We start from the raw sequence: 25,922 nt of genomic DNA on the forward strand, positions 1-25,922 counted from the left end.
TGCTATCAAAAGCAAAAGCAAAAACCTAACTTTAAAATATTTCTGTTAAAGTACGGTTTTCCTCACTTTTAATTTGTCAGATTGGGTAAAAAAAAATAATATTTCAGAGTTCACAGAATATTTAAACCAAGAATCACAAAACTGAAGTTGTGAAGTTTTGTAAAGTAATCTTTTGAACAAACATGATGCATCATTTCTTCAAAGCTGAGAGCTTAGAGTTTCTTTCCCTTTCAGATTTTTCTAATGCCTCAAACCTAGGAACACCTTCCATTTCTGATCTATAGAGGCATCAGCGAACAGCATGCAAGGAAGCTCATGAATGTCCAAAACACAAGATTTGCTATACAAACAGGAATGTACCAGATTGCCGCGGCTTTCCTCTTCCAACCCCGGCTCTGTTTTGCTGGTATACTGGGTTGTAAAAAAGGTTTTGCTCAAACACTGACTTCTTTGAGTTTTGTTTGTTTGCCACAATTAAATATTTCTGTTCATCAAACTAATTTTAATATCGAACACAGATGACCTGAGTAGTTACAAAATGTTTTTTTTTTTCTAATACTGATTCCATTCATTAGAATAAAACAGATAACCAGACCCCAAAACCTAATAACTGGTTGTACTACCCATTGTGCTATGAACTGCCCTCGAGCATTTTCAATAACTGACAATGAGTTTCTTTGAAAATTAAGTTTTAATTACACAACATGAAATGGTTTTTAACTGCCTGCTAAATGTTAGCCCACAGCATCTTAATTGAATTCAAGTCTGAACCTTCAATAGCCTTTATTTTAGTTTGGCCCCTGACCACCACATTCCCAACACTATGTTTCTGACTGTGAATGTGATTCTCTGTTATTTTTACACAAGATGTAACGGGATGCACACTTTTCAAAAAAGTTGATCTTTTATCTTATCAATCCACAGAATTATTTTTTTTCCCGGTCTATTTGTTAGTGTTAAATCAGCAACACCCAGTGCTTTAGATGTTCCGGCTCTGTTGTGATCTCCTGGATGAGTTGTCCATGTGCTCTTGGAGGAATTTTGGTTGGCTGGCAACTCCTGGGAAGGTTCACCACAATTCATTGTCTTCTCAATATGTGGATAACTTATATTTTGATAGATATCAGTGACTGTCATGATCTACCTCATGTTGGCTTCTATTTATGTTTATTTATTTTAAATAGCTTGCGTTAATAAGGGAAATTGGACCCCCAAAAAACAACAGTGGTTAAAGGGGGATGGGAAGTGATTACTTTTAAACATATCTCCATGATGATGTGGATAGTTTTTTTAACCTATTAAAGAGAATTATCCTTTTTTCTCTCTTGGTTATCTTTGTCTGAAATTATTTCTTTTATGGTCTGAGACATGCAAATATGACAAAATAGCAGAGACAGAATAAATCTTTAAGAGAGTAAATACTTTTTCACAGCACTGTAGACTGAACTTGTTGCTGCACAATGTGTGCTGCTTCTCCTGTGCGTGCTACGACATCCACAAAGAAGCAACAGTGGTAGAGAGCTGTTTCCTTCCAGAGATCATCAAAGTGGTGTGTGCAACGTGGGAAAAGTGTACACCTTCTACGCACAGCCTCACCCAAACAAAGCTGTTGTTTTACCCGTCATAACTCTGTACAATAACAATGTTATGTTCAATTTTACTGACATTTTTGAAACATGGGCATAAAAGAGCTGTCCATAGGCGGGTCTCTTTTTAATTGCAAGTCTGGAGACATTTACACGAGAGCCGCCAGCAGTTCTGTGAGGGGAAGGGGCTGCTGCAATTTGTGGGTTTTGTTTTGGCTCATGAGCAGAGTGCAACACGCCCTACAATTGAAAGCGCTAATAATATCTTTCCTTCATACAGTACTGTAAGAATGTAAAATAAGAGTTTTTCTTTTTTTTTAAAAAAATCTCTTCCAACAGTCCTCTCCTCCCATTCGTCTCCACCATGTCAATCAGCAGGATATCCAACTGAAACAGTGTTTTGTGTTTATTATCAATTGTTTCAGTAATATTTTATTCCATTTCAGCAAGGATTAATTACTATTATGCTAAAATTTGTATGTTTTTTTTTGTTTGGTGTATGATTTGGTTATGATGTGTGGGGAAATAGGAAACAATTATTTTGATTTTCTTTATTTGTATTATTTAAATCTTCCCATTATTTTCAATATATACTTTGCCTATTCCAATGAATTACATTTGTATTCAGGAACTGCTATATTTTGTTACAGCTTTTTGGGTATAGTACAAATCAGACGAAAGATTCAACACTACTACCACTCTTAAAGAACCTGCAGCACATTTTTCATCATGTTAACATGTTGTCTTTTGTCCTTACGAATCAACCAAAATTGTATATCAGCAGGTGAAACGTCAAACAAAACCAGTAATCAGAGTTGACCACCAAAAGCCTGATCATTGCATCATCAAGTGAAAGAGTTGCACAAGGAAAATAGACAGAGTAGAAGCAGCATTGCAAGCAAACAAAGCCGTTCAAAGTATAGTTACACGGTCAGCAGAAATGGTCTGCATTCTGCCTTAGGGCCCTGACAGCCTGAGTGAACTTTACATGAACATTAAACCTTAGAACCTGCCTGTCCTCCTTGCTCTCTTCAATCTTATTCCCAGATGCCAATGCAGTATAGATCTTTTCTTCAAGCGAACACAGAGCAATCAAGAATTCGGTGTTGCTTAAAGCAGCAAAACAATGCATATAGTTGCAGTTGCGATAAACCGGATAACTGAGAGTTTGCACAGGTAATACGTATACTTGTAATCCCCCCCACCCCCCTTTAAAACCAGACAAAATACCAGCTGGGAAAATAATCTTCGCTCACTTTCAAAGTAAATATGACTGAAATTTTATTATAATGACAGGAGAGAATACCTGCCTACTATCCAAGCGAGGAAATGGATTAATCCAACACATGATCAAACAATTATCTATTATCCACCACATTACGGATCTCAGTTGTTAAAAACTATCCCATAACAGAGCATATATTCTACTAATACATAGTATTCTATAACTCTTTCGTCATTTGTTGATGGCCATTGCATTCAATTTCCAAACACATTCTTATATTTAAAGAACAGATTTTATGTCCTTACATCTTCCCATCCTCTTCCAGGTGTCCAAGAGATGACGTCCAAGAAGGGGTTGGCCAGGTAACCGTCGCTATTGAAGGAATAGTCTCGACCACCAAGCGTTATGTTGCTGAAATACCTGCATGTTTGCCAGACAGAAGTGGAAGAGACTGTGAGGTATCAAAATGCTTTATACTACAGCTACTATAGATGTGCTGATCAAAGATTATAAATGATTTGTTTCTGATTCCTTGAAACTCAGCTCCTGATGGCTGTTGTTGGAGTCTTGTATGGGATTTTGCAACCTCTAGTGAGCTGTGCAACCATGCTTCGAGACCATGGCTTGGAAAATCGTAGGGTTAAGAAACTATTAGCCGTTAGCAAAACGCTAGCAAAAAGTGAGTGTAAATCCTCATGCATGCATTTAGGAAAAAACCCATCCATTTTATGCATATTTATGTTAACAACAACCATTCTTAAAAACCAAAACAGTTTATGTTATACAAATTTTTGTTAATGAAGCTGGTGGTAATTTTGGTGCCGATATATGCCACTGCACTGGATGTCATGCAGAGGGCAGCTGAAACACAGATTATTGAATTTTATGGTGTAAACAGGTGAACCACTTTTTCTGTCAGCTTTCTCACCAAACAATTAACTGAAACTCTGCTGAAATATACTGACAGCCAAATTATCAACAAGTCATTTTAAAGCAGAGAATAAACATGCTAACTTTAGCCTGGCGCTTTTATAAACTGCTCTGCTTGAAAACACCATCAGTAGGAGTAAGACGTGAGTTTTTGAAGAGTGTAGCTGTAGATGTCGACTGATATATCTTTAAAAACAGTTGAAAAAGCTTTTTCAGGTGACAGGCCATTATAACTTCCCAACTGAGCAATCATAGAGATGAAGTAGAACTTCAGCTGGGGCAAAATATCTGTGGCTGTAATAAAAGAAAAATGGATAATAGAGACTGCAGTCATTGGTGAATTTGGAAAGGCAAACTCAAAACAAATGGTAGACCATGTTATACTGATGATATTAACATTCTCTATTTCACTGCTCAGATTTTAATGAAATATCAGACTTGTTCACAATTGGGAACAAAAAAAAAGTTGAGGGTGGAAACAAAAATCTCCTTATTGCATTTTATACAACAGAACACCTGTCACGTTCTCTATTTATTTGATTCTAAATCACGGGAGCTCTGAGATGTTAATAAAATCAACAGAAAAATGATCTTACACGCTGAACTGTCAGGATCATTAAAATCAAACCGTTGCTGCTCTTTGCATGGGCTTCAGCCTCTATTGTGTGAGTGATATCAGGACAGAACGTCAGATGCTGTTCTTATGTCAGTTTATTAGCTTGAGCATAAAAAAATTAAAAATTCAAACTGAAAGCTTTTTTTGGTTGCGTGACAGATGGCTCTAACTTGTAGCAGCAGACAGTGAACGGTAAGTAGCAGCGGGAAAAAAAGATGGAAGTGAAAACTCCTTTCTGTTCTGTACCTGGACATCATTTATAAACAAACTCAGAAGAATCCATTAATTATTTTAACATAATTGCCTCACTCTTGGGGCTCCGCTTCATTAACAAAACTGACTGCAAACACACAAATTAATCACAGGTTTGAGTCCTTTTGAGTGAACCAGGTCCCCCAACATCATGTATGATACATATACAGTGGAAATCTATGTTAAGAATAAACAATGCTAAATATAATTCAGGATGATAACAAGAATCACTTGTGCAACCTGTTAGAGTCTGTTGTTGAGAGTTTGTGCAGCCTATAAGGAATACATTAAAAGCAGCTCATTAATATACATGAGACATGGTCCACTTGCTACAGATGCTACGGTAATTTTGCCAGCTCACAACTACACATACCAACATCATCTATTTTGCATGGATAATAGCCAGTCCCAAATTTAGATATCCCCCATGCTCCTGCTCCCTGACACTGAATCTACTAATTCAACCCATATATCTCTCGGCTAATTCTGGCCTTGAACCAAATTTCCTCTCTGAAAATTTCACCTTATACCACCTCTACTTGTGTTTCCTCCCATTCAACATATTTTGTCTGGTGCCTGTCAGTTATCTCATACAATGAATTGCAAATTGAAATGTGAAATAGTTCAGACTTGAACCTTTTCACATTCTGTGGCGTTACAACCACAAACGTCAATGTAGTCTGTAGTGAGCGTGTCCAACAGAGCTTCACAACGCAGAGCATAGCTGTGAACTGTAAGGAAAATGGTTCAGGTTTTTAAAAACGTTTTACAAATGAATATTTAAAATGGGCGGTGGGCATTTATATTCAGCTCAGTTTGCTCTGACACCCCTAAATAAAATCCAGTCTGTTCTGTCAAGCTGACAGAAGCTTGTTAGAGATTAGTGGACAAACAGCATCAAGAAGATCGAGCAATAAAGCAGACAGGTCAGGTCTGTAGATTCTATACTTATCAATGCACTTACTGCTGTAAATCTTTAGAGTTATGTCTCTACCAGCTTTACACATATAAAGACTGCCATTCTTTTTTTGTGAAATATTAAAAGCTCCGACTTTGGAGCCGTTCCAGTTGATTCCTCTGATTGGAAGTCAGAATTTCCGAGTTCTGGCTGCATCTGCAACATAACATAATACTCTGGTCCTCAAAGGCCAGGCTCCTGCAGCTCTCAGTTGTGTTCCCTGGTTTTACACACCTGAATCAATTAGTTGAATTACCTCCTCAGCCTAACTAGGTTCTGCCAGGTCCTGCTAATCACCTAACCATCTGATTTAAGTGTGCTCAAGTAGAGACACGTGCAAAAATATGCAGGACACTGATCCTTGAGGCAGACAGGTGGAGACGTCTGGATTAAGACCTGGAATGTGATTGCACAATTTTAACACATTGGTGTGTTTTGATCCGTCAATCAAAACTTTATTTATTTTTAAAGTGCGTTAACAAACCATAAACCATGAATGACCCTTTCAAGGGCAATATAAGAAAACAGGGCTTAGCTTTGTCTTTAGATGTCTAATTCATAGTTGACTACTAGTACTGTCCAATGTCTAAGAGAGCCTGACAATCATAGACTAGAACAGCAGACACATCATGCCAGCTAATTAAAAACAGTAAAAAAAAAAAGCAACAAAGAAACCAAAGAGCATGCCTGACATGCCGCTCGTGTGTGCACCATCTTTAAATCATCAACGTCTTGATATAAACCATTTCATTTTAGCCCTTGCTGGACGTTGTCTTGCTGAACATTGAACCTCCACCCCAGTCAGAAGTCTTTAGCCATCTCTAGCCATCTCTAACTAGTTATTAATTTTCCTATCAACTCTAACCAGCTCCCCTGTCCCCTCTGGAGAAAAGCATTGCCAAAGCATGATACTGCCATAACAATGTTTTATAGTAGGGATGGTAATTCAAGGAGATGTGCAGCGGTATGTGGTAGCAGGCCATCACATATAGTGGTAGAAAAAAAGGTTTGGTTTTTAACTCACAAACACACTTTCCACATGTTTTCTGTGTGTCCTACACACAAGCTACTAACAGAGATTTTTAATGCTTACTCTTCATAATGGATTTCTTGAAGCCACTCTTCTATAAAGGCTTGTTTTTTGTCCTCCTCAAGCTTGGCCCAGTTCTCCCACCTGTGATGTGGATCTCTGAAGCTCCTCCAAAGGTACCACTGGTCTCCTGGGTGCTTCAATGATTCATAATCTAGTTGCCTGGCATGTTTAGGTTCCCCTTCCTTCGTAGGTTTGCAACTGTGACATACTTTTTCAGTTGATGATGATGAATTCAGCAGTGCTCTGTCAAATACTCAAAGCTTGGGTAATTGCTTTATCACCTAAACCTGCTTTAAACTTCACCACAACTTTATTTGTGACCTGTGTGCTGTGCTGGGTCTTCATGATGTTTGTTTGATCTTTGTTCAGTAATGTTCTCTAGGAAACCTCAGAGGCCTTCTCAGAAATGTTTGACCTATAATGAAATAAACACTGGTGGACACTATTGATTAAATAGAGAACTTTTGAAGGCAATTGGTTGCACTGGATTTGTTTAGGAATATCAACGTAAAGAAGACAAAATAAAAATGCATGCCACAGTTTTCAGATTTTTCCTTAAAACTAAATTCTAACTGATTGTAGCTTTAAAAATTGCAGAATTTCTTTTCAACTTCATAGTTAGGCTAGGTTTTCTGGTAGTGGTCTCAAATTCCAGTCCTATTTGGGCAATTTCTTGCAATTTCTGAATGTGTCTCTACTTTGGCGCACCTAATCAGGTGGATCAGGTGTCGTTTTATGATGTGTTTCTCAACCAGAACAACCAGCACAAGTAGTTGGATTGCCGCCTCAGCATGCAAGCAACTTCTGCAGATTCCTGATAATGTTTTGTTTATTTGATTCAAGTGTGTTAAGCAGATACGCCTCTAGAAATGCCAGTACACGTGAGGAATGGAGTTGGTGACCCATGAACAATAAAATATGTTGCTGCTTGTAGCTGAGAAAATGAGGAAAAGTTCAAGAGGTAGAAAAACTTTTGGGATCGCTGCATATTATATTATCGACTGACAATTTCCTCTCTTACCTCATCCTGCTTCGCAGTCTCTGTGTCTGATTAGCATCAGTCATGCATGTGGTGACAAAATTTGGCCCGCCCGTGCTTCCATATTCCTTGCGCATCGCCACGGCCCCATGAGTGAGTACAGACACTCCCCGAGCGATCCTTCGGCGAGGCTCGTCCCTCCAGCCCTGGGGCCGTACGGCAAATAATGCCCGAGGCAGGCTCTCCAGGGCCAGACCCGAGAGAGCAGAGCCCACTGCGAACCACATGTGCGAGGCCCCGGCCTGACCAGCAGCACAGGCAGCACGGAAGACCAGCTCGGCCTCCTCCTGAGAGCAGTAGAGCAGACGCACCTGGAGGAGAGAAGGGAGGCAGGGAGGGGACGGGAATGGGGAAGACACACACACACATACACTCCAGTGAGATAAGGAGGGGAAAGGGGAGACATGGAGTAAGACAGAGGGTGGGAGAAGCAAGGAGACAAAGAAAGAAGCGGAGAGGAGGTGCATCTCAGTGGGAGAGGAAGGAGATGGATAAAAAAAAAAGCCATATCAACCAATAACAAGAATGCTGCAGAAGGTATAAGGAGAGATAGCAGCAAGGCCATGTGATAAGGTTTATGGAAGTTGAGTGCATGACTTCAAATGAAAAGCAAACACACAAGTAAGTCTGACTGTGTGGCTGTGTTTGCTAACCCGAAGGTATGAGAGGCAATGGAGGTCAGTGCTTAATGAGCTTAGACCTGATGAAACAAGTTACTGTAATGAATAATAAAAACGGGATCAAAACAAGAGAGGGAAAATGAAACGAGCCGTGGAGGAACAAAATATTCAAGGAAAAAGAGAAGACAGACAGTGAAAAGACTAAGCACATGGGCGGGGAAGATGAAGGGGAAAGAGGTTAAACTGTAAAATATGTTTTTAAAAGCACATTGGAGGACAGACCTGAGGACAACAGAGGCAAGAGGAGCAAAATGAGCAGATTGAGGGAAGAAATCAGAAATGGGAATACCACTCCTTAGAGATCTGGAAGGGGAGGTGGGGGTAGTGGAGAAAAGCAAAGGAATGCATTTTTTTGTGAAATCAGCGCCTGGAGAGATAGAAAATATTTGTAACAGAGGAGGGAGAATGATTGGGGTTCGGAGGTAAAGAGAGAAAAAAAATATTAAGAGGTGATAGAGAAACAACAGTGACCCTGGGTGAACTCTCTGCTGGGGGGATAAGGAGAGATAGACAGTATTTAGGGGTTAAACGAAACAGAGAGAAATATGGAGTTGTGGAGACGGTTGGAAAACTAAAGCAGAACTAAATTCATAGAAGCCCACAAGCCACGTTTCCAAGTCTGACTTAAAACTAAAATCTTTAAGGTGCATGTCTGAGTCAAATTTCATGTGTTTTAGGAGCACTTTCAAGTCAAGTCTCAAAAGTCTACGGGGCAAGTCCAAGTCAGGGCTATAATCTTAGAGCAACAAGTTCAATTTCAGTCTGAAGTCTTTGCAAGGCAAATCTAATATTCATAAATATCCCAAAGTAATTAATTGCTGTTTGGGTTTATTTAGAAAAAGATCTGTGTTGTAATTATTGCAAAGCTACAGCTAACATTTACGGATTATTGTAAGCAATTAATAGCCCATGGCAAGCAAATGTACCCTTTCACACAAAAGTATGCACATCACCTGCAAGAGTAGCAGTGTGAGGCTTCATGGGAGTTGATTCCCAGGCCATAAGTTTATGCAAAGGCTCAAGTCTGTTTTTTTTTTTTTTTTTGGCTTAGGTGTGATTAGAGCTTAAAGAGGAATGCACATCAGGAGCGGCAGGTGAAATGCATCAGTTGGAGCTTTTAACACAATTTGGAAGCATCTTGCTGAATTGTGGCGAAACAAAGCAGATTACTGGGCTTCATTCATGCATAGTTTTGTCAGGGAAAAAAACAGTACTGGTGAAGGGAACAGGTTTGTAAAGGAACAACCGTGTGGGTTCTTTAATATACATTTGTTGATGTCTCCCATGTGCATTTCCTTTAAGCCTAGGACTTGCGTCATTATCGCTGCTATATGTCGAGAAATACCCAAAAGGACAAAGGGAGGAAGTGTTCGAAAATTATGGAAAGAGAAAGGATGACCGAAAGACAAAGAAAGACAACTCTTTCAAGCATTGGAAGGAAGGGATAGGGATGGAAAGCACTTTCTGAGAATTGCGCCTTCATTGAATTGTGAACTGTAATGGCTTGGCAAAACAATTCTGCCTCTGTGCCAATAAACCTCCAGTGAATTAGGAATGGACTGAGAGTGACAGAGTAGGGAGAGAGAGGAGGGAGAAAGAGAGGGAGACAGGGAGAAAGAAGAGATTGGAGGGAGGAATGAAGGAGGGAATCAGACTTATAAACAAACACACGCACTATCTAAGGCTGGGAAATGGAGAAAGACAGGGACACAGAGAAAAACGGAAGAAATACAAACAAGGCAGACACTGGAAGAAAAATGAAACATAGAAGCCAGAGGTGCTGAGTAGAAACTGAGCCACAGACCTGCGTCAGGTCATCTACAACGTCGAAGACATTACAAAAAAATACAGTACAGAAAGCAGGAATATGTAATACAAATATACGCGGCATCACTGCTCCGTCAAAAGCGTTTGTAAGCCCTGCAGGAGAAGGGCGACTGTGAAAAGCAAGCAGGTATCATGGTTAGGTCTTTGTATGGTCAAATCACTGCAGGCATAATGTCGTTTAAACAACGATCTGGCAGAGCGGAGTCTAAGAAATCCAATACACTTGCGCACACTTACAAACACAATGACAAGCAGAGCTGCAGTGGTCATGCTGGGACATTAGCAATGACATTGAGACCCAGACTAAACCGAGCCAACAGAGAGCAGAGCCTGTAGCAGGGAAGGCATGCCGAGTGTGTGGAGTGGATGAGTGGACTGGAGGAATGAAAGATGGCCATGCTGAGAAAAAGGTGCAAAGCAAAGCAGCTGAGGTTACCGAGGCTTGTCTCTAGGCAAAGAAATGCAAGAAGGGGGGCCAGTGATGCAGGGTGAGAGGGGAGGGAGGAGGTTCTGAGAGAGAAGGCACAGGAATAGAAAATGCAACTGAAAATCTGAACAGCATGATCAAGGGGAGTGAGAGCGGAGGTTGATTTTTGGTCAAAACAATGATAAAAGAATTTGGAAGAAAACAGAAAGTTGTAGGTGAAAAAAACACAGCAGAAGCAAAGGAAGCAGCAATAAAAGTGTGATAGAAGTAGTGAAGCAGAGAACAGGCAAGCTATGTAGTTTAAAGGAGTCATAGAGTTTAGGGGTAGAAACCAAAACCCAATTAATTCCAACCAAATTTCATTATTTACTTATATGGATCAATTTGGATTCAATTTACCATAATGCATGAACTTGGAAAACTAAATACGGTAAAATAAATTTGGATGTCAATTAAAATATCAATGAATTAATTGCATCAAACTGAGGTATTTTTTTTAAACCTGATTCAGGAAATATATGATCGTAAATAAAAACTATTTGGGTTGGCCTCTATAAGCCTCGTAACAGTGTTTAACACAAGTGTGTTCATTAATGGTGTTATCCTTTTTAGGGAACATTGAAATTCATGCTGAATTTAAACTCAGTGCCTCATTATTGAGTGGACTAAAGAGGCAAAATGGGCAACAGTTTGAGACAACTCTAGCTACTTGATGTGGACAAGAGTTGGGACACCCAAGAGTAAGAGCTTGGTGACTGCTGTATGTGCATGCATAAATGTGATCTGGAACAGAGCGCTGCTGAACTGCCTGATAACGTCCCCTTCACTATCAATGACTACAGCTGCACAGGCTATCTGCCACAGTTCACAGACCTACACTAACACACGCTGACACATGCACACAAACACACACATGATTACACTAAAACACATAGGTGCACACACCGCACACCACACCGCCTTTGCTGTGCTTCTTTTTTTCTTTTACTCTGCTTGCATCCTATTTTAGCTGGAGTTCAGAAAGATCAGATTGGAGATCTTAAGTTGTAGCTTTAAGGATTTTGTTAATGTATGAATAGAAACAATTAAGCTTTGAATTTTTAGTGGTGAAACTTGTTCCAGTGAAACTACAGATGTCTAGTCAAGGATTAAATTTGCTTAATGTATTTTTTTTTTCTTTTGGTAATATATGAATAGATATAATTAAGTTTTGAAATATTAGTGATGAAGCTTGTTCCAGTGAAACAATAAAACAAAAAGAAGTTATTCTAGCTTTAGAAAAGTTGGACAAAATTACTTTAGATCAGAAATCCTCAAGGATTGACTTAGTTTATTTCTTATTATGAATAGAAGCACTTAAGTACTGTGATTTTATGCTTTCTGTATGTTTGTTAATGTATGAAATGTCTCTTGTTTGGAGCTGTTAATGGTGATCCATGCTACATACATAACAATTTAAAATTATCACCTTGCCCCGCCGTACCACTATGAGCTTCTTCATCCCTACTTGCCCTCTCGGCCCCTCAGGTCAGCTGAACTGCATCTCTTGGAGGTGCCAAACTCTAAGAGGAAGCTCAGTAGGGGCAGGGCCTTTTCTATTTTTGGTCCTCTATTGTGGAATAACCTGCCCCTGCACATAAGAGAGGCTCCTTCACTGCCCACTTTTAAAACACGCCTTAAAACCCACTATTATTTTATTATATTTTATATATCTTTGGCTTTTACCACTAGCGGGACTTAGTTTTAATTTTTAATTGGTTTTATTGTTTCTTTTAAGCTTTTTCATGCATTCTCTTTTTATTTATTTATTTTATTTTTTAATTGATTAACTTGTTGCACTTTGTTTCAGCTGTTGACTGTGTTTAAGTGCTTTATAAATAAAGATAGTATGGTATGATTTAGCTCTTTTTGTAATTCTTGTTCAGTTGTTAGGGCATCTCACCCTACTGACCGGGAAGGAGAGTAGCTGTGGACTTGCAGGTACAGAAGTGAGAAGCCGAGAATTACGTCTGCAGTCTAATGCATTCAGTCCCTTCTAAGTTTCCTCTCCATCCATCATACAGGGAAGATTAACTGACAAAAGTGTGCTGATGTTGTCTTTAATTTACTGACAATTTTGCAAGCTGGTGTGCTTAAACAGAATCGGGATCTTTATCAGAGCGGGAAGACATTGCAGTGCTTTAAAAGTGAGCACATTTAGAAGTTGAACATATTCAAATAAAACAAACTTTATTGAGAATTTGGACAAAATAAAATACAGCTATGTTAGGAAAAAAGAACAGAAGATACTTGTAAAGAAGTACATAAGTTAATTGATCAACTTAGAAAAGGTATCAGCCAACTGGAACATGAGATCATTGCTTTTAATTTGTTAAGTCATATTTAATTTTGAAAAAGCTAATGAATGAACAAAAACTAGCTCACATTGGGTCAGTGATTTAAATGTCAATGTGTTAAACAATGAAAGTGAATTCAGTCAGTTTTACTCTGTGTGAGCTGAACTTAAAACTGCTTCTGGTATGAGGGAACTTGCCAACACCACCTGATGATCATGTCATTACACAGCTATCCTATTTAAAACTTGAAAAAGGGAGCTCTGTGTGATTTGATAGTATTTAAAAGGAGAAATATTCATGTCAACAAATGTTTTTAAAAATGTGTTACTTAAAGAAATCATCATTGGTTTATAAAAACTGGCTAACAGTCTGTTTTTAGGGCTTCTCTTTTGATATACGGCAATAAATTAGCTGTTGAACTGAATAGGGTCAAGAGTTCACATAAGAGTCAAGGTATGTTACAATATGAGTGCTAATCATGCTAATCTTTAATATAAGATGCTAAGGGGAGTTAGAAAGGCCAATTCCTATCATTTTTTCCCAGTTATTTTAATCTTCGGGAAATCTGGAATACTAAATCCTATCTGTTAAACCAGAGTGTCAACTAAGACATGATGAAACAGCCAATGAGTCACATCACATCAGGTCAAATGTTAAGTGATGATTTTTTTTTTTTATTCATATCCCCAAATGAGCATCAAGTTTCTTTCCACCGAATGCAGTGGAAAAAATACCTCAGACGAATCTATAAAGTTTTGTTCACATTAGTGCCAGTTTTTTTATCTGTATCACTCCTCATACTTGCATCTTCGGCAAATCAAGAAATGACCAGCTTGTGAAATGCATGTATAAAGCAAATGCACCCGGTGAATTCAGACTGTTTTGTGGTTTTGGTTGTTTGCCTTCGTGCCATGGCAGATGGAAAGAGAAGAACAGAGGGATAGAGGAGAGAGGGGAGAGAGAGAGACGGAGAGGCAGAGGGAGAGACGAAGAAGGAAGGAAAAAGCTGGGAAGCCACCTGTCCGAAAGGGGGCCCCCAATGATTGTCGCAGCACTTCCTCCCCTTTCCTCCCTCTATTCCTCCTCCCTCCCCCCTGTCTCACCTGCGCCTCGTTCTCCTTCAGCAGCCTGCGCGTGCGTGACCCCCCAGGGTCGTCTGTCACATTCAGGATCACAACGCTCTTCTTCTCCCAGCCGATAAAGGAGCCATCCGTCAGGCCCTCCACTACGGACAGGAAGTCCTGGTAGCCATGGTGACGCGTGGAAACCACAGAGAAGGCGGTCCAGTCGTACTCCTCCAGCACCTCGAAGATGACCTCTAACTGGAGCGCGGTGGAGGAGCTGAACTGGAGAAAGATGGAACCTGATTCCTGATTTTGGGAGGAGAGCAGCAGATGTGGTTAAATGTGCCGATGAAAAATTGATCCTCTGTGTCAGAACTGAGAAATTAAAAACACTTTGACTACAAGGAAGTACAATGCTCTGAGCTGCTCCGTCTTTATGCACAATTAATCACAGGCAACATGAGGCTTAAAGTTTTAATGCTGCAGCAGCATTTGTGCAGCCGTAGGGCTAAGAAAGCCCTGCCTGTTGAGTACAATCTGACGTTCAGAAGGGAGTGTTTCTAAAAAGTCTGCTCAGGGGGTGGGAGGGGATGAGGACAAGGCTGGGGTACATCATCTTCAAAGGAAGTTTATCAAAGTGCTACAACTTAATTCCTCAAGAGTAAATGCCTAGTAAGTGAAATTCTAAAAGCACAAATATGAAGCTTTTTGTCTCCATCTTTCATGATTCAATACACATTTCCTCTGATATACATACAAATAAATCTAAAGAAAAAATGTACAGCGCATCCACAGCATCCTTGTCCACTCATATACACCTTCATGTCTGCACGTTGCCTCCCCACCAGGAACATCAGAGGCAGTGTGACAGCCCCATTTGGTGCCATTTACAGATCAAACAGCAACGACTTTCTGCAGATCAGTGACACTGACCTTCAACTTCCCCCTAGTACATCTTTTGGCACCCGTTCTTTACACAGGGTGTACAGAATACTATGACTTTGTCAGCTGTTGTAGCAACACGAGAAGTTCTTTCTTTAAAGTCCTTTCTTTTTAAAGGTAATACACGCTGGCCCTGAGTCAATAAAAATGTTAAGCTGTTTTTGCCCCCCCAAAAAAAAAAAAAACGCAAACCAGTTAGTTAGTCCTCCCAGCTGACAATAACTCTGACTTTGTTACCCAGCTCATAAGAATCACCTGCACAATGTTTAAAGTCAAGCACAACTTAAGAAAAACACTCCTAGATTTAAACAACAGTATATAAATTCATGCCATTTGCTTTGTGATTGACATGCTAAGACGGAGCAGAGTACAAGAGCAAAAGAAGTAGAAAATCCGCCTAATGGTGCCTTGCAAATGTCTTCACACCTCTTGAACTCATACAATTTTATTTATTTGTCTTTACAGCCACAAACATCAATGTGTTGAATTGGGATTTTATTTAATAGACCAACAAAAAGTAGTGCATGTTTTCCAAGTAAATTGATCTCCCAAATAAGCCGTAGATCTCTGCAGCTCCTCCAGAGTTACCATGGATCTCTTGGCTGCTTCTCTGATAAATACTTTTTGCCTTCCCTGCTTGTTCAGGGGGAGCTAAATCTTGATTCAGTTGCAGCAGGGCAATTATTCCATTATTAGATGAGGGACTGACCAGATCTCTGTGGGATGCTTAAACCTTGGAATATCATTTTATAACCCGACCCTGGTTTAAAATTCCTCATAGCTTTCTCTCTGACCTATCTCCTGTGTTCCTTGGTCTTTGCAATGTTGTTTGTTCTCTAACGTTCCCTAAGACACCTCTATGACTTGATTTACATGAAATCAAATTACATAGAGGTGGATTATTATTTAAGGAAATATTTAAATGGCTCACCAGAGTAAAATATTACCATTTTAAAACTTTCTTATAAAAGATATTAAAAAATGTTTCTCTATTAACAATCTATTACTATTTTTTGTTGGTCAATCTAAAAAAAAAAAAAAAACAATCCCCATAAAATACATTGAATTTTAGTTGTAATGGTACAACATGTGAAAAAGTTCAGAGAATGCTTTTGGAAGGCAGTGTAATACTAGATTCAGCACAAATTTTGTGGATCAGACGCAGAGTTTCAGGACACCTTATAAACCTGTGAGTGAGTGAGTCCATTCGGCTGCTCCTTTATTCAGGGGTCGACACGGCAAGTCATGACAACTTACACAGACAAGGCAGAGTTTCTACGCCGGTCGCCTTTCCTGACGTAACCGGGATGCGAACCCTGGTCCCCTGTATCAAAGACATGGACTTACCCTGCCACACCACAAAAGGACACAACACCTTCTACACCTAATTTTTACTAATTGGTTTGCTCAGATGAAAATACTAAATTTGGAACAACTGCTGCTGTAATTGTCCCTATAAACTCTCTCACACACAAACACCACATATTGCCTCTGGGCTTTCCCAACCCATTCCAAACCTCCCTCCTCCTACCTGTGGCATCCTCCCCAGCCCTGCTCCCCCGCCTACAGCCACTATGGGTAGTCCTGTTTGTGCAGAGACAAACTCCAGCATAGGGGCCAAGGGACCCCAAGCCGTCGGAGGGGGCCTCTCCTCTTCGTAAACCAGACCCTGCAGGGGCCTCGCCGCTAACAGCTCACACAGCTGGGACAGCACCGTCTTAGGGCTGCTGTCATTCACCTGAGAGATGAAGGGAGGGTTGAAGAAATGAGAGAAAACAGGAGACATGTAGAGCTGGCCATCCAGGACAGGCAGTGTTGACAGTGTGTCATTTATATTGAAGATGTCTGTAGCATGTATGACATGTTTCGCTAACAATACAAGGTACAGTCATGGAGTGGAGGCTGACACCTGCTCGTTCAGCATGGCTTATACAACAGCAATGTGCTGCTCATTCAGCTCAATAAGTATGAATAATGGATTGTTATTCTCCACCTTCAAGTAAGGCTGAGCGAGCAGAGGACACAGTGTCTAACCTGAAGCCAGATGACGTTAGCAGAGCCCCACTGGGTGACCACGCTCTCCCCCAGGGAGCCGTATACCCGTCCGAAGCCGGGGTAGAGCACCCTTCCCCCAGGCCCTGCCACCGCCGCTTCCGCCTGCACCGTGGCACCGGCGTGGATCACGGCAATGTTGAAGTTCATCATGGCCCCTGCATCACGCTCTCGCGGGCTCGGCCGGAGCAGTAGGTGGGGGGATGCGTCCACCAGACCTGCCCACTCTGCCAGGACCAATAGGAGAGAGAGAGTAGGTATGGCGACCATGGCAACCTGCCGGGGGGGGGAGGCGGATATATATCGCACTTGGAGAGGGTGCCTGTAAACAGAGAAATAGCAAGGAGAAGAAGGGAACAAGGTAAACAGAAGATAATCAAGAGAAGAAAAGATTAAAGCCTTTTTTTTTTTTTTTTTTTACATGATGTCCAATACAGAGGATGCGTCACATCAGAGAAAATGAAGATGTCTAAAGAAGGAAGCAGAGAGGGGGAGGGAGAGGTATTCTTAAGGAAGGAAAAAACTGATGAGAGATTGCAAGCAGGCCAAACTGTGTAGGAAATTCTTAATCTAATTGTAGGGATTAAACAATGTTGGTTCTGGCTGGATCAAAAAAAAAAAAAAAAACAGGCAAGTAACATGGGAGATGAAGGGGGAAAAATACAGAGGGACTAGAAGAAAGCAAGTCAGGGAGACGATGAAATGGGTGCTATTTAGGCTGCAGGCAGAGAAGCAACAATATGAGGAAAAATAGAAACAGGCTGTTAGACTAAAAGAGAAGGAGGGATTTAATAACAGACAGATACAAACATGGGGGCAGAAGTAGTTATTGTGCTGAATAAATGACAACGGTTACGATCACTTTAAATATGATCATCCTAACAGAAACACACACACATACACATACATATATATATATATACATACACACACACATATATATGTATACACACACACACACACATATATATACACACAAACACACTATATATATATATATATATATATATATATATATATATATATATATATATGTCAGCATTTTCCCAGCGTTTTTATTTTAAAGATTTTGTGTCATTTTTGGCCTTTATTTGACAATTATTGGACAGAAAAGTGGTCAGAGACACAAGGGGAGGACATGTGGTAAATGGCAGGGGATAGTCAAACCTGGGGCACTGAGAACTTGAGCCTCGTTACGCCGAGCACTGGCTCTACCAGGTGAGTTCAGGATTTTAGAAGTGAGGTTCTGTTAAAACTTTTAGGAAGTTAACATGTAACCAGAAGTGTGATTTACTCTCATGAGGGTAATAGAGGTATGAGGTGTTGTGTCCCCAATAATATTTCTGTGTGAAACACATTTTGATAATGATTCATGGGAAGGTTTTTCTTTTAACACTGATAGAGAAGGGGGGTATTGGGAGAATTAATAAAGTTTACTGGTACAACTGTATTATTATTATTGCTTTTTTTATGCTTTATCTTTGAAATTCAATACTTTTGGCTGACCAGAGATGCTTTAATACTGATGTGGGGGACGTCTCAGTCGAAACAAAAAAATAAAAAAATAAAAACTGCTACAAAAATGGGTCCAGAGCTCTGAATTCAGTCTGTTTAAGTCAGAGCTTGACTTAAAAAAAGCCAAACATTTCCAAGTTATGTATCCAATATGGTCGCCAAATCTGTAGAATAATGAGAAAGCTGCGAGTATTAACAAATTCTTATACTTGCCTCATATATTGTTAAACCAATTGCACACACAGCGTGGTACAGTATAATGTTTAAATGTGTAAAATCTAGAGAAACACAATCCTATTGGCTTATACTGTTTGCTGTATTTACACTTAAACGAATCCCAAATTCCCCTGTCTTTCAACTTTCTATCTGAATCTAAACTTGTCTGTGTTGTCGTTCACAGCTCTGAGCTCCAACTTACAACAGAAATTTAATGCACTGTAAGAGTCAGCTATTTCATCCTCAGTAGCTCAGCCATTTTTGGCTGCAACAGCTTCTTTGGTTTGCCGCTACATTCCTGACAAATGACAAATACTTATATTTGTAATGCTTTTCTTTTGTCTTCTGTTCTTACTCTGAGCCTTACAACGCAATTTTGCTCAAATAGACATTGTGAATATGCAGCTGAATAAAACTAAAGTCTATGCCTTTGTCTATTTTGCTTCGTAGCAGCAGAAAATTTAAACACTTTACAAAACACCCTAAAAGTAACATCCTTTATCATTCTTTAACACTTTCAAACTTAAACTCCAGAAATAACTGTAGTCGACCTCTGTCCTAATGATTTCACACCAGACTATACATACATTCACTCTTTCCTATACCTCATATACACCTCTTTCCTTGCACACAGTCGCATGCATTTGCACGGACTTATACAGTATACACCAAAATAATTTCCCCTCTCTTCCTTCATTGTTATAGCAGACATTAACATTTTTTCTCAGCCAATGCTGCTTGATTTGTTCTCATGAGTTACACACTTGTTCTATTTGTGTGTTTTTGTGCTTTTTCTTTTAGGGTCTCTTGGCTCCGTTTACAAATCATAACTGGTTCCTGGATAATTTAACAACTTAAAAAAAAAACAAGGGTTTCCTAGAAAGATGAATCACACACAGTGCTTTCTCAGCTCTACCTAGAATCAATGCAGGTGGGGGCAAAACATTATTTGATTTGATGGGTCCACTATGAAGCCAATCGCACTGAAAGACAGACTAGGGTTATATAATCATTGATGTCAACGAAGGAAGTTGAGAGCGGCATCATTGTATTTGTCGATGCCAAAGCGACACCAAAGACTTTAATCTAAAGCAGACCATGGCATTTTATGGGCTGTAGGACACATTGTTTTTGTTTTATTTATTTGGGCAACCTGCAAGAAAATTGGAAATCAAATATAATGATTTAATTTTTTTTGCATGCAGTTAAAATGCACGGCCTTTCTCATTTAGCTTTGAAAAAGGTTATTGTATATGTTAAGTAAATTACATTTTTAGTTCTTGGAAATGTTGGGTAACATCTTACTGTTGAATATATATATATATATATATATATATATATATATATATATATATTTATTTATTTTATTTTATTTTTTTTTTTTTATTTATTTATTTTTTTTTTTTTTTTTTTCCTCCGGAAAGATTTTGTTCAGCTCATTCTTTGGGTCCAGACAACATTCACAGTTGCTTGTGTGGTCATTTGAAAAAATAATGGACATAAAACTAAGGCTTTGGCCTTCATTCATTAGACAAGTTTGTTATCGTTGTGTGGTTCCATGTTCCAAGAGACCTGAGCCAGAAGGGCCAACACCTTCCTCTCCAAAACCGATTACCCATCGCTTCTTTGCATGCATTTCATGCAGGAAGATAATTGGTCTTGCTTCTCTTCCACTTGCTGAATATTCACCGGCTGCTCAGGACTAGTCATTTGCTTCAGCCGCTGGAAACAGATATTAATGATTTATCCTTGATATTCCTGGCAGTTTTGCTGTAGGATGGAGTGTGGGTGCATCCTCTGGCAAGATGCAGTAAAGTTATTTTGATTGCTAATGGAATGCATTGAGCTGTATTTTACATGTACCTGGTTTATTTAAAATTCTTTTTTTTTGTCTTTTTCTACAGTACAATCACTTATTTACAGAGATATCTGTTAATAGCTTAGACACGTTTTGTTCCTTTCAAAGTTATCTATATCTATAATGGTACATAACTTAATTTGTTTAATATGAACCCACAATGAAACAGGACGAGTCCTGTGCACGGTGGTTGAATGTTCATGGTTACCATGAGCAAATAAGGAAACTAAATTCCAGGCAGCCACCAAAAACCCTTTATGTTTGCTTCTTTAACTACCAGCAGAAAGTACACAGGCAAAAATCCTTACATACCTCAGGTTGTTGTACAAGACCTTCTCATAAGGACTACTGAGAGCAAAGCAGGTTTCATTTTAAATGACATCCCAATCTTTTCATCCCTGACCGCTTCTTGAAGTACAACAGAAATATGTCACATAATGAATGTGCTCTCAGCAGACATAAAAGTGGCATATAATTATTGAAATTAAATTACTTTTTGAAGCTTCATAATGTTTCAGCTGCTTGACTGAAAGATCACCCTGGTCCAGCAACTAAGGAGCCTGCTTTGAGTATTACTTCTGACAACCCAGGTATAGTGATGTGTGGCATTCAGGCCCTAACTAAGCTCTACCTCTGCTTTGAAGGACACAATAGCTATGTTTACAGGCACAAAATTTCACAATCAGATTGAAATGTATTCAAGACGTAATTGGACTGTAACGTTTATATGGACACACAAGCCGATCATGATGTGCATTTATATTTACCCGGCTTTATATAGAATAGAACCACTCTGACATGTGCAGTCATCAAATTTCCCTTAAAAACAGCTCAGAAGAAGACAAACTTCCGTCGTTGCTGAACAACAAAAAAATAGCAAACAAAGCAGTAGTGTATGGGTTCTTTTCTCTTCTGAGCTCCCAGGATGGACTTGCACCGGGTTCTAATTACGGTTGAGACGTTATTGAATAACTAATATTTTCAAGATTTTTTATTGTTTCTAATAAACAGGTTGTATCGAGTGCACAGACAGTTTTGCTTCCCGATCAAATTGTCAATCGGCATAAACCATCGCTGTCGTTTGGAATATAATTTCATTCCAATTGAGCTTAATCCGAGCATCAAATTACGATTTGCGTGTTTACATGATGCATTTTTATTCTAATCAGCCCTTTATTCCAATTTCTTATCTCTGTGTAAACGTAGCTAATGTTATGCCCAAACTCTTTTAAGGTTTTCTCCCCGTTAGTTTCTTCACTCTAATACAGATACGACAGAATATTAACCAAAAAATTTGAACATCAAAAAAAAAAAAAAAAAAAACGATTACCTTGAACAAAGACAATTATGTCAAAAATACATTTCTCATTGCATTATGATGAAAACGCTCATTGTTGTCATATTTGGAAAATGTCACACATTGCAATAACCTACTTTGTTAGCCCAAGTCAATGTGTTTAGGAGTACTTTTTTCCATTAGCATCTCCAAAAACTGTGTTGTTTCATGGGAACATTAAAGTGCGGTATGACTAACAGTATCTGTCACATCTCCTGCTGCCAAAGCAGTAACCCTCTGCTTTCAGTGTCCATTCTAGTTTTGACACAGTGATGTGCAACAAATTCATGTTAGACAGATATACATACAGCCAGCATATTTTCAACTATAAACAATCCAGTCAGTTATTGTCAGGGTGAACATTAAGAAGAAAGTAATGTATGGGTTGAAGTGACCCAGAGCAGCATTCACATCAAAAAGCTGTTCTCTAGTGGTTCTCGGTTCTCAGCAGAGCCTTGGTAATGGTTATGTCATCCAGCAGTTTGTTTATAGTCACTTTGTTCATTCTTTTTCATCAACCAGTAACAGCCCTTCTTATTTATATTGCACTGCTGTGATGGCCGTAGTCACCTCATGCTGTTTTTTTCCCCACCAACATACATGAGTAAATATAAATGATCAATTTAAATTAGAATTGGGTTAATCAAAAACATAATATCACCACACATCACAAATTTCTCTGCACAACACCTACAAGAAATGGTAATCTTAGAAAACAACCTAGAGTAGAACAAATGACTCAGAACATAGCAATCTCTCTTACCCTACATGTCTTAATACCTAGCAATGTAGACAGTTCAGCTTCCCATTGTTGTGGCGCAGAGCTTTGCTACTGCACCCCCTATGTGTCCTGACAATTGTGTTAACATGTTCCTCATCATTCCCGCTCTGTTTCCATATCAGGCCTTGGGGTGTTCTGAATTACTGCAGCTGAAATCCTCTACTTTGCTATCTTAACCAAAGGAAGCAATTATTTTACGGTTTTTACCTCTGGGCTGTTTCTCCTTGCTATGCTGCAGCCAGCTTAGGCAAGCGTTTGGCTAGCTCCATACCTTGTTTGTTTTTTTCCCAAGACAAGTATCACAATCTAATTCTTGCAGATTGAGGATATTTGAACAAATTACAACTGACCTTATTGCTGTGTAGGAACAGTTATGGATCATAGTTCTTTAGATGATCGTACCTTCGCCACGTGTTACAGGAATAAGGAGGATACTAAACGAAGATTCCAACAGTCATCTAGAGCTGCTGAGGTGCTGTGAGCTGTGTATACCATTTTAATAAAACCACCCTTCAAAAATGCTAAAATATCCATTTAAAGACATTGAATTATCGAAAACCTTCACAAGTTCTGTTCACGGCAGCATGATGCCTAGAAAGAAACTGAACAACAGAGGGATGTGAGGGTTAATGCAGTATGCACAACAAACATCCCGTAACACCTATGCAGAGATAATGACTACCTGAGAGATAGCGAGGTTAATATGTGAGACACACACACACGTGCACAGACACAAAACACAGCACATCATTTTCAATTTATTTCTTGTGCCAACAGGCCTCCCTCCTTTTTTCCATTTTTTTCTCACTTTCCTCCCGCTCCCTCTGGCTCTCCATATTCCCCATCTCTTCTCCCAATTTTCATGGCTTCAGGTACCAGACACAATTGTATTGATTAACAGAGACCGGTTGACATATTATTCCCTACAAAGTCACTCTCCTGCATTTTCCCTTTCCTTCCTCTTTTCAATGTTTTCCGCTCTGTCTTCATCCGACTCTCCTCTCACCGTTTCACACTTTGCCGATTCTTTGACCCTGATTAGTCTTTTGGACAGGAAAGAAGGCAGGGAAAAGGGGGATTTAAGAGAGGTGAAGCTGGAGCAAGAAGTGACTGAATGAAAGATAGGGACAAGAGGGAGTCGTGGAGTGAATAGAAATGAAAAGTACTGTAAATACAGCCCGTTAAGATGGACTGATTGAGTGGAGAGAAAAGAAGAGAGGGGAAAGGAGCTGTATGTGTTGTAAAATATGGTCGGGGAGCAGGAGGAAAGAAAATATTGATTTGTGGGCTGTGTATACGTGTTTGGCCTAAACAAATACAGTATCAAACCGACTGCTTTGAGTGACAGGACTGAGGAGGAGTGTGTGCATTGTTTTTGTGTGTGTGATAACAGGGGAAAAGTGACAAAGAAGGATGAACAAGGGAGGCTGGATAGATCCGTGTAGGAGAAATACATGAGGGTGCGGAAAGATCGGGAGAGAACGACTTGTTGCTGTGAAAGAAGGGAAAAGGGATCAATTATTAAATGAAAGAAGAAAAACAACAAAGGCTTGGTTGTTTGCTTGTTTTTTCCCCCTCTTTTGTTGTCCTCTTTTAATGCAAGAAAGACGTTACATCAAGACACAAAAAAGACTGACAGATAAACAAATAAATATGGGAGCCAGAGATGAAGCTGTGGAAATATGGCTCGTATGGAGGAGATGTTTTCTGCTTAAACAAGCTCTGAGCCATTAGCTGTTAGGCCTGTCAGTGCTTCTCTCTCATGAGGTGTTTACACTGCGCTCCTCAACCAGTGGGAGCTATCCCACAAAACGTAGTCCTGCTGGAAGTGTCAGCAGTGCAGTACTTTATGCTGTATACCTACTTCTCCTGCAGTGTGCCCCATACCTGCTATCACAAAGCTCTCACTGAGGCACACGTCAGTGAAACAAAGTGCAAATGGATTGCGATTAAATACTCATTTAAATATATTTTACTGTACTGCTCGCTGTGTGTTTCAGTCTGTGAAACTCTGCCAAGCAAATCACAAAAACTATGCAATAGGAGAACTTACACACGAAGGGGGGAAAAAAAAAGAAGAGTAGGAGTAAGAGATTAATGTTTTCTTTGAGTTGCAACCATAAATGAATTCTTTGTTAGAATGCAAATGCACTCATTTCAGTGAAATTTTCTCCCCCTGACTTTAAAACAATTCTCTCCTGTGCAGAAACCCTCCTCTGAGCTGTAAAATGCATTGTGGGAAGGGAAACCTTATTTGAGGTCCATTAATTAGAATAGTGATTGGATTTCCCTGTGAAAACATTAGCGGTAAAGAATTGATTAGTATAGAAAGGATAGTTCTCTAAGAGGATTATACACACCTCTTGATACCTTCCATGTTTTATCACTTTACAACCACAAACACCACTGTGTTTAATTGGTATTTTAAGAGATAAAATTACGTAAAGTAGTGTGTAATTGTGAATAGGATGAAGAAGGATGCGGGTTTTTTTTTTATTTCAAATAAAAAGCAGCCAGATTGAATGGAAAACATCAAACTTCACATCTTATCTAACCGTTCCGTTGTAGCTCTAGCTGTATGTTTAGAATTGTTGTAGCGCTTGAAGATTAACCCTAGATTAATTTTAGATAACCTTAGATTAAGCAAATGTTAAGATTAACAAGCTTGCTTCCAGCATTGCTTCCTACATCTTCGCATTATCGCCGCCTATTTTCCTAGTCTCTGTTGGAAAAAAATGTCTCCCAAAGCATGATGCTGCCACTGCCATGCCACACAGTTGTGATTGGGACCTCAGTGTGAGTAGTTTTCCTTCATCAAAACATTTTGCACATAGGCTAGGACACCTTTCACTTGTTTCTTTTTATGGCTCTTCTTTTTCAAAGGCATTTTCTTTTGTTACTTTTCTACTGTGCCCAGCTTAACTGTCCCTGTTTAATAGGACTTGCACTTGTTGTAAAATGTTGCTATTATGTTTAACTGTGGCATAGCTTAGGGTTAAACCTCTTACGATGGAGTCCAAGTGGACTACATTTACTGACTGATGATTTCTAAAGCATCTGTACTGGATTTTTCAGGAGTATGCAGTTAAAGAGGTCTAAACAGAAATGCATACCATTCTTTTGATTTTATTTTTTTTGCTTGGAAAAAAAAATGCCAATGCCTCTTATATCACAATTAGGCATTACTTT

At 39.4% G+C, this 25,922-nt stretch overlaps 1 protein-coding gene across 1 annotated transcript in view; it reads right to left on the reverse strand.

The window, feature by feature from the left end:
* Positions 1–25,922, reverse strand: part of LOC105934932 (glutamate receptor ionotropic, NMDA 2D) — a 107,521-nt gene that overhangs the window by 39,750 nt on the left and 41,849 nt on the right. The window contains exons 2-6 of the mRNA XM_036135012.1: positions 17,010–17,349; positions 16,507–16,713; positions 14,073–14,339; positions 7,682–8,010; positions 3,117–3,231 (exon numbers count right to left, since the gene is read on the reverse strand). Of these exons, the coding sequence (XP_035990905.1) occupies positions 3,117–3,231; positions 7,682–8,010; positions 14,073–14,339; positions 16,507–16,713; positions 17,010–17,297 (1,206 nt within the window). The 5' untranslated portion in view covers positions 17,298–17,349. The remainder of the gene's footprint in view (positions 1–3,116; positions 3,232–7,681; positions 8,011–14,072; positions 14,340–16,506; positions 16,714–17,009; positions 17,350–25,922) is intronic.

The sequence above is a fragment of the Fundulus heteroclitus genome, chromosome 3 (genome assembly GCF_011125445.2).
Source record: "Fundulus heteroclitus isolate FHET01 chromosome 3, MU-UCD_Fhet_4.1, whole genome shotgun sequence".
Taxonomy (NCBI): domain Eukaryota; kingdom Metazoa; phylum Chordata; class Actinopteri; order Cyprinodontiformes; family Fundulidae; genus Fundulus; species Fundulus heteroclitus.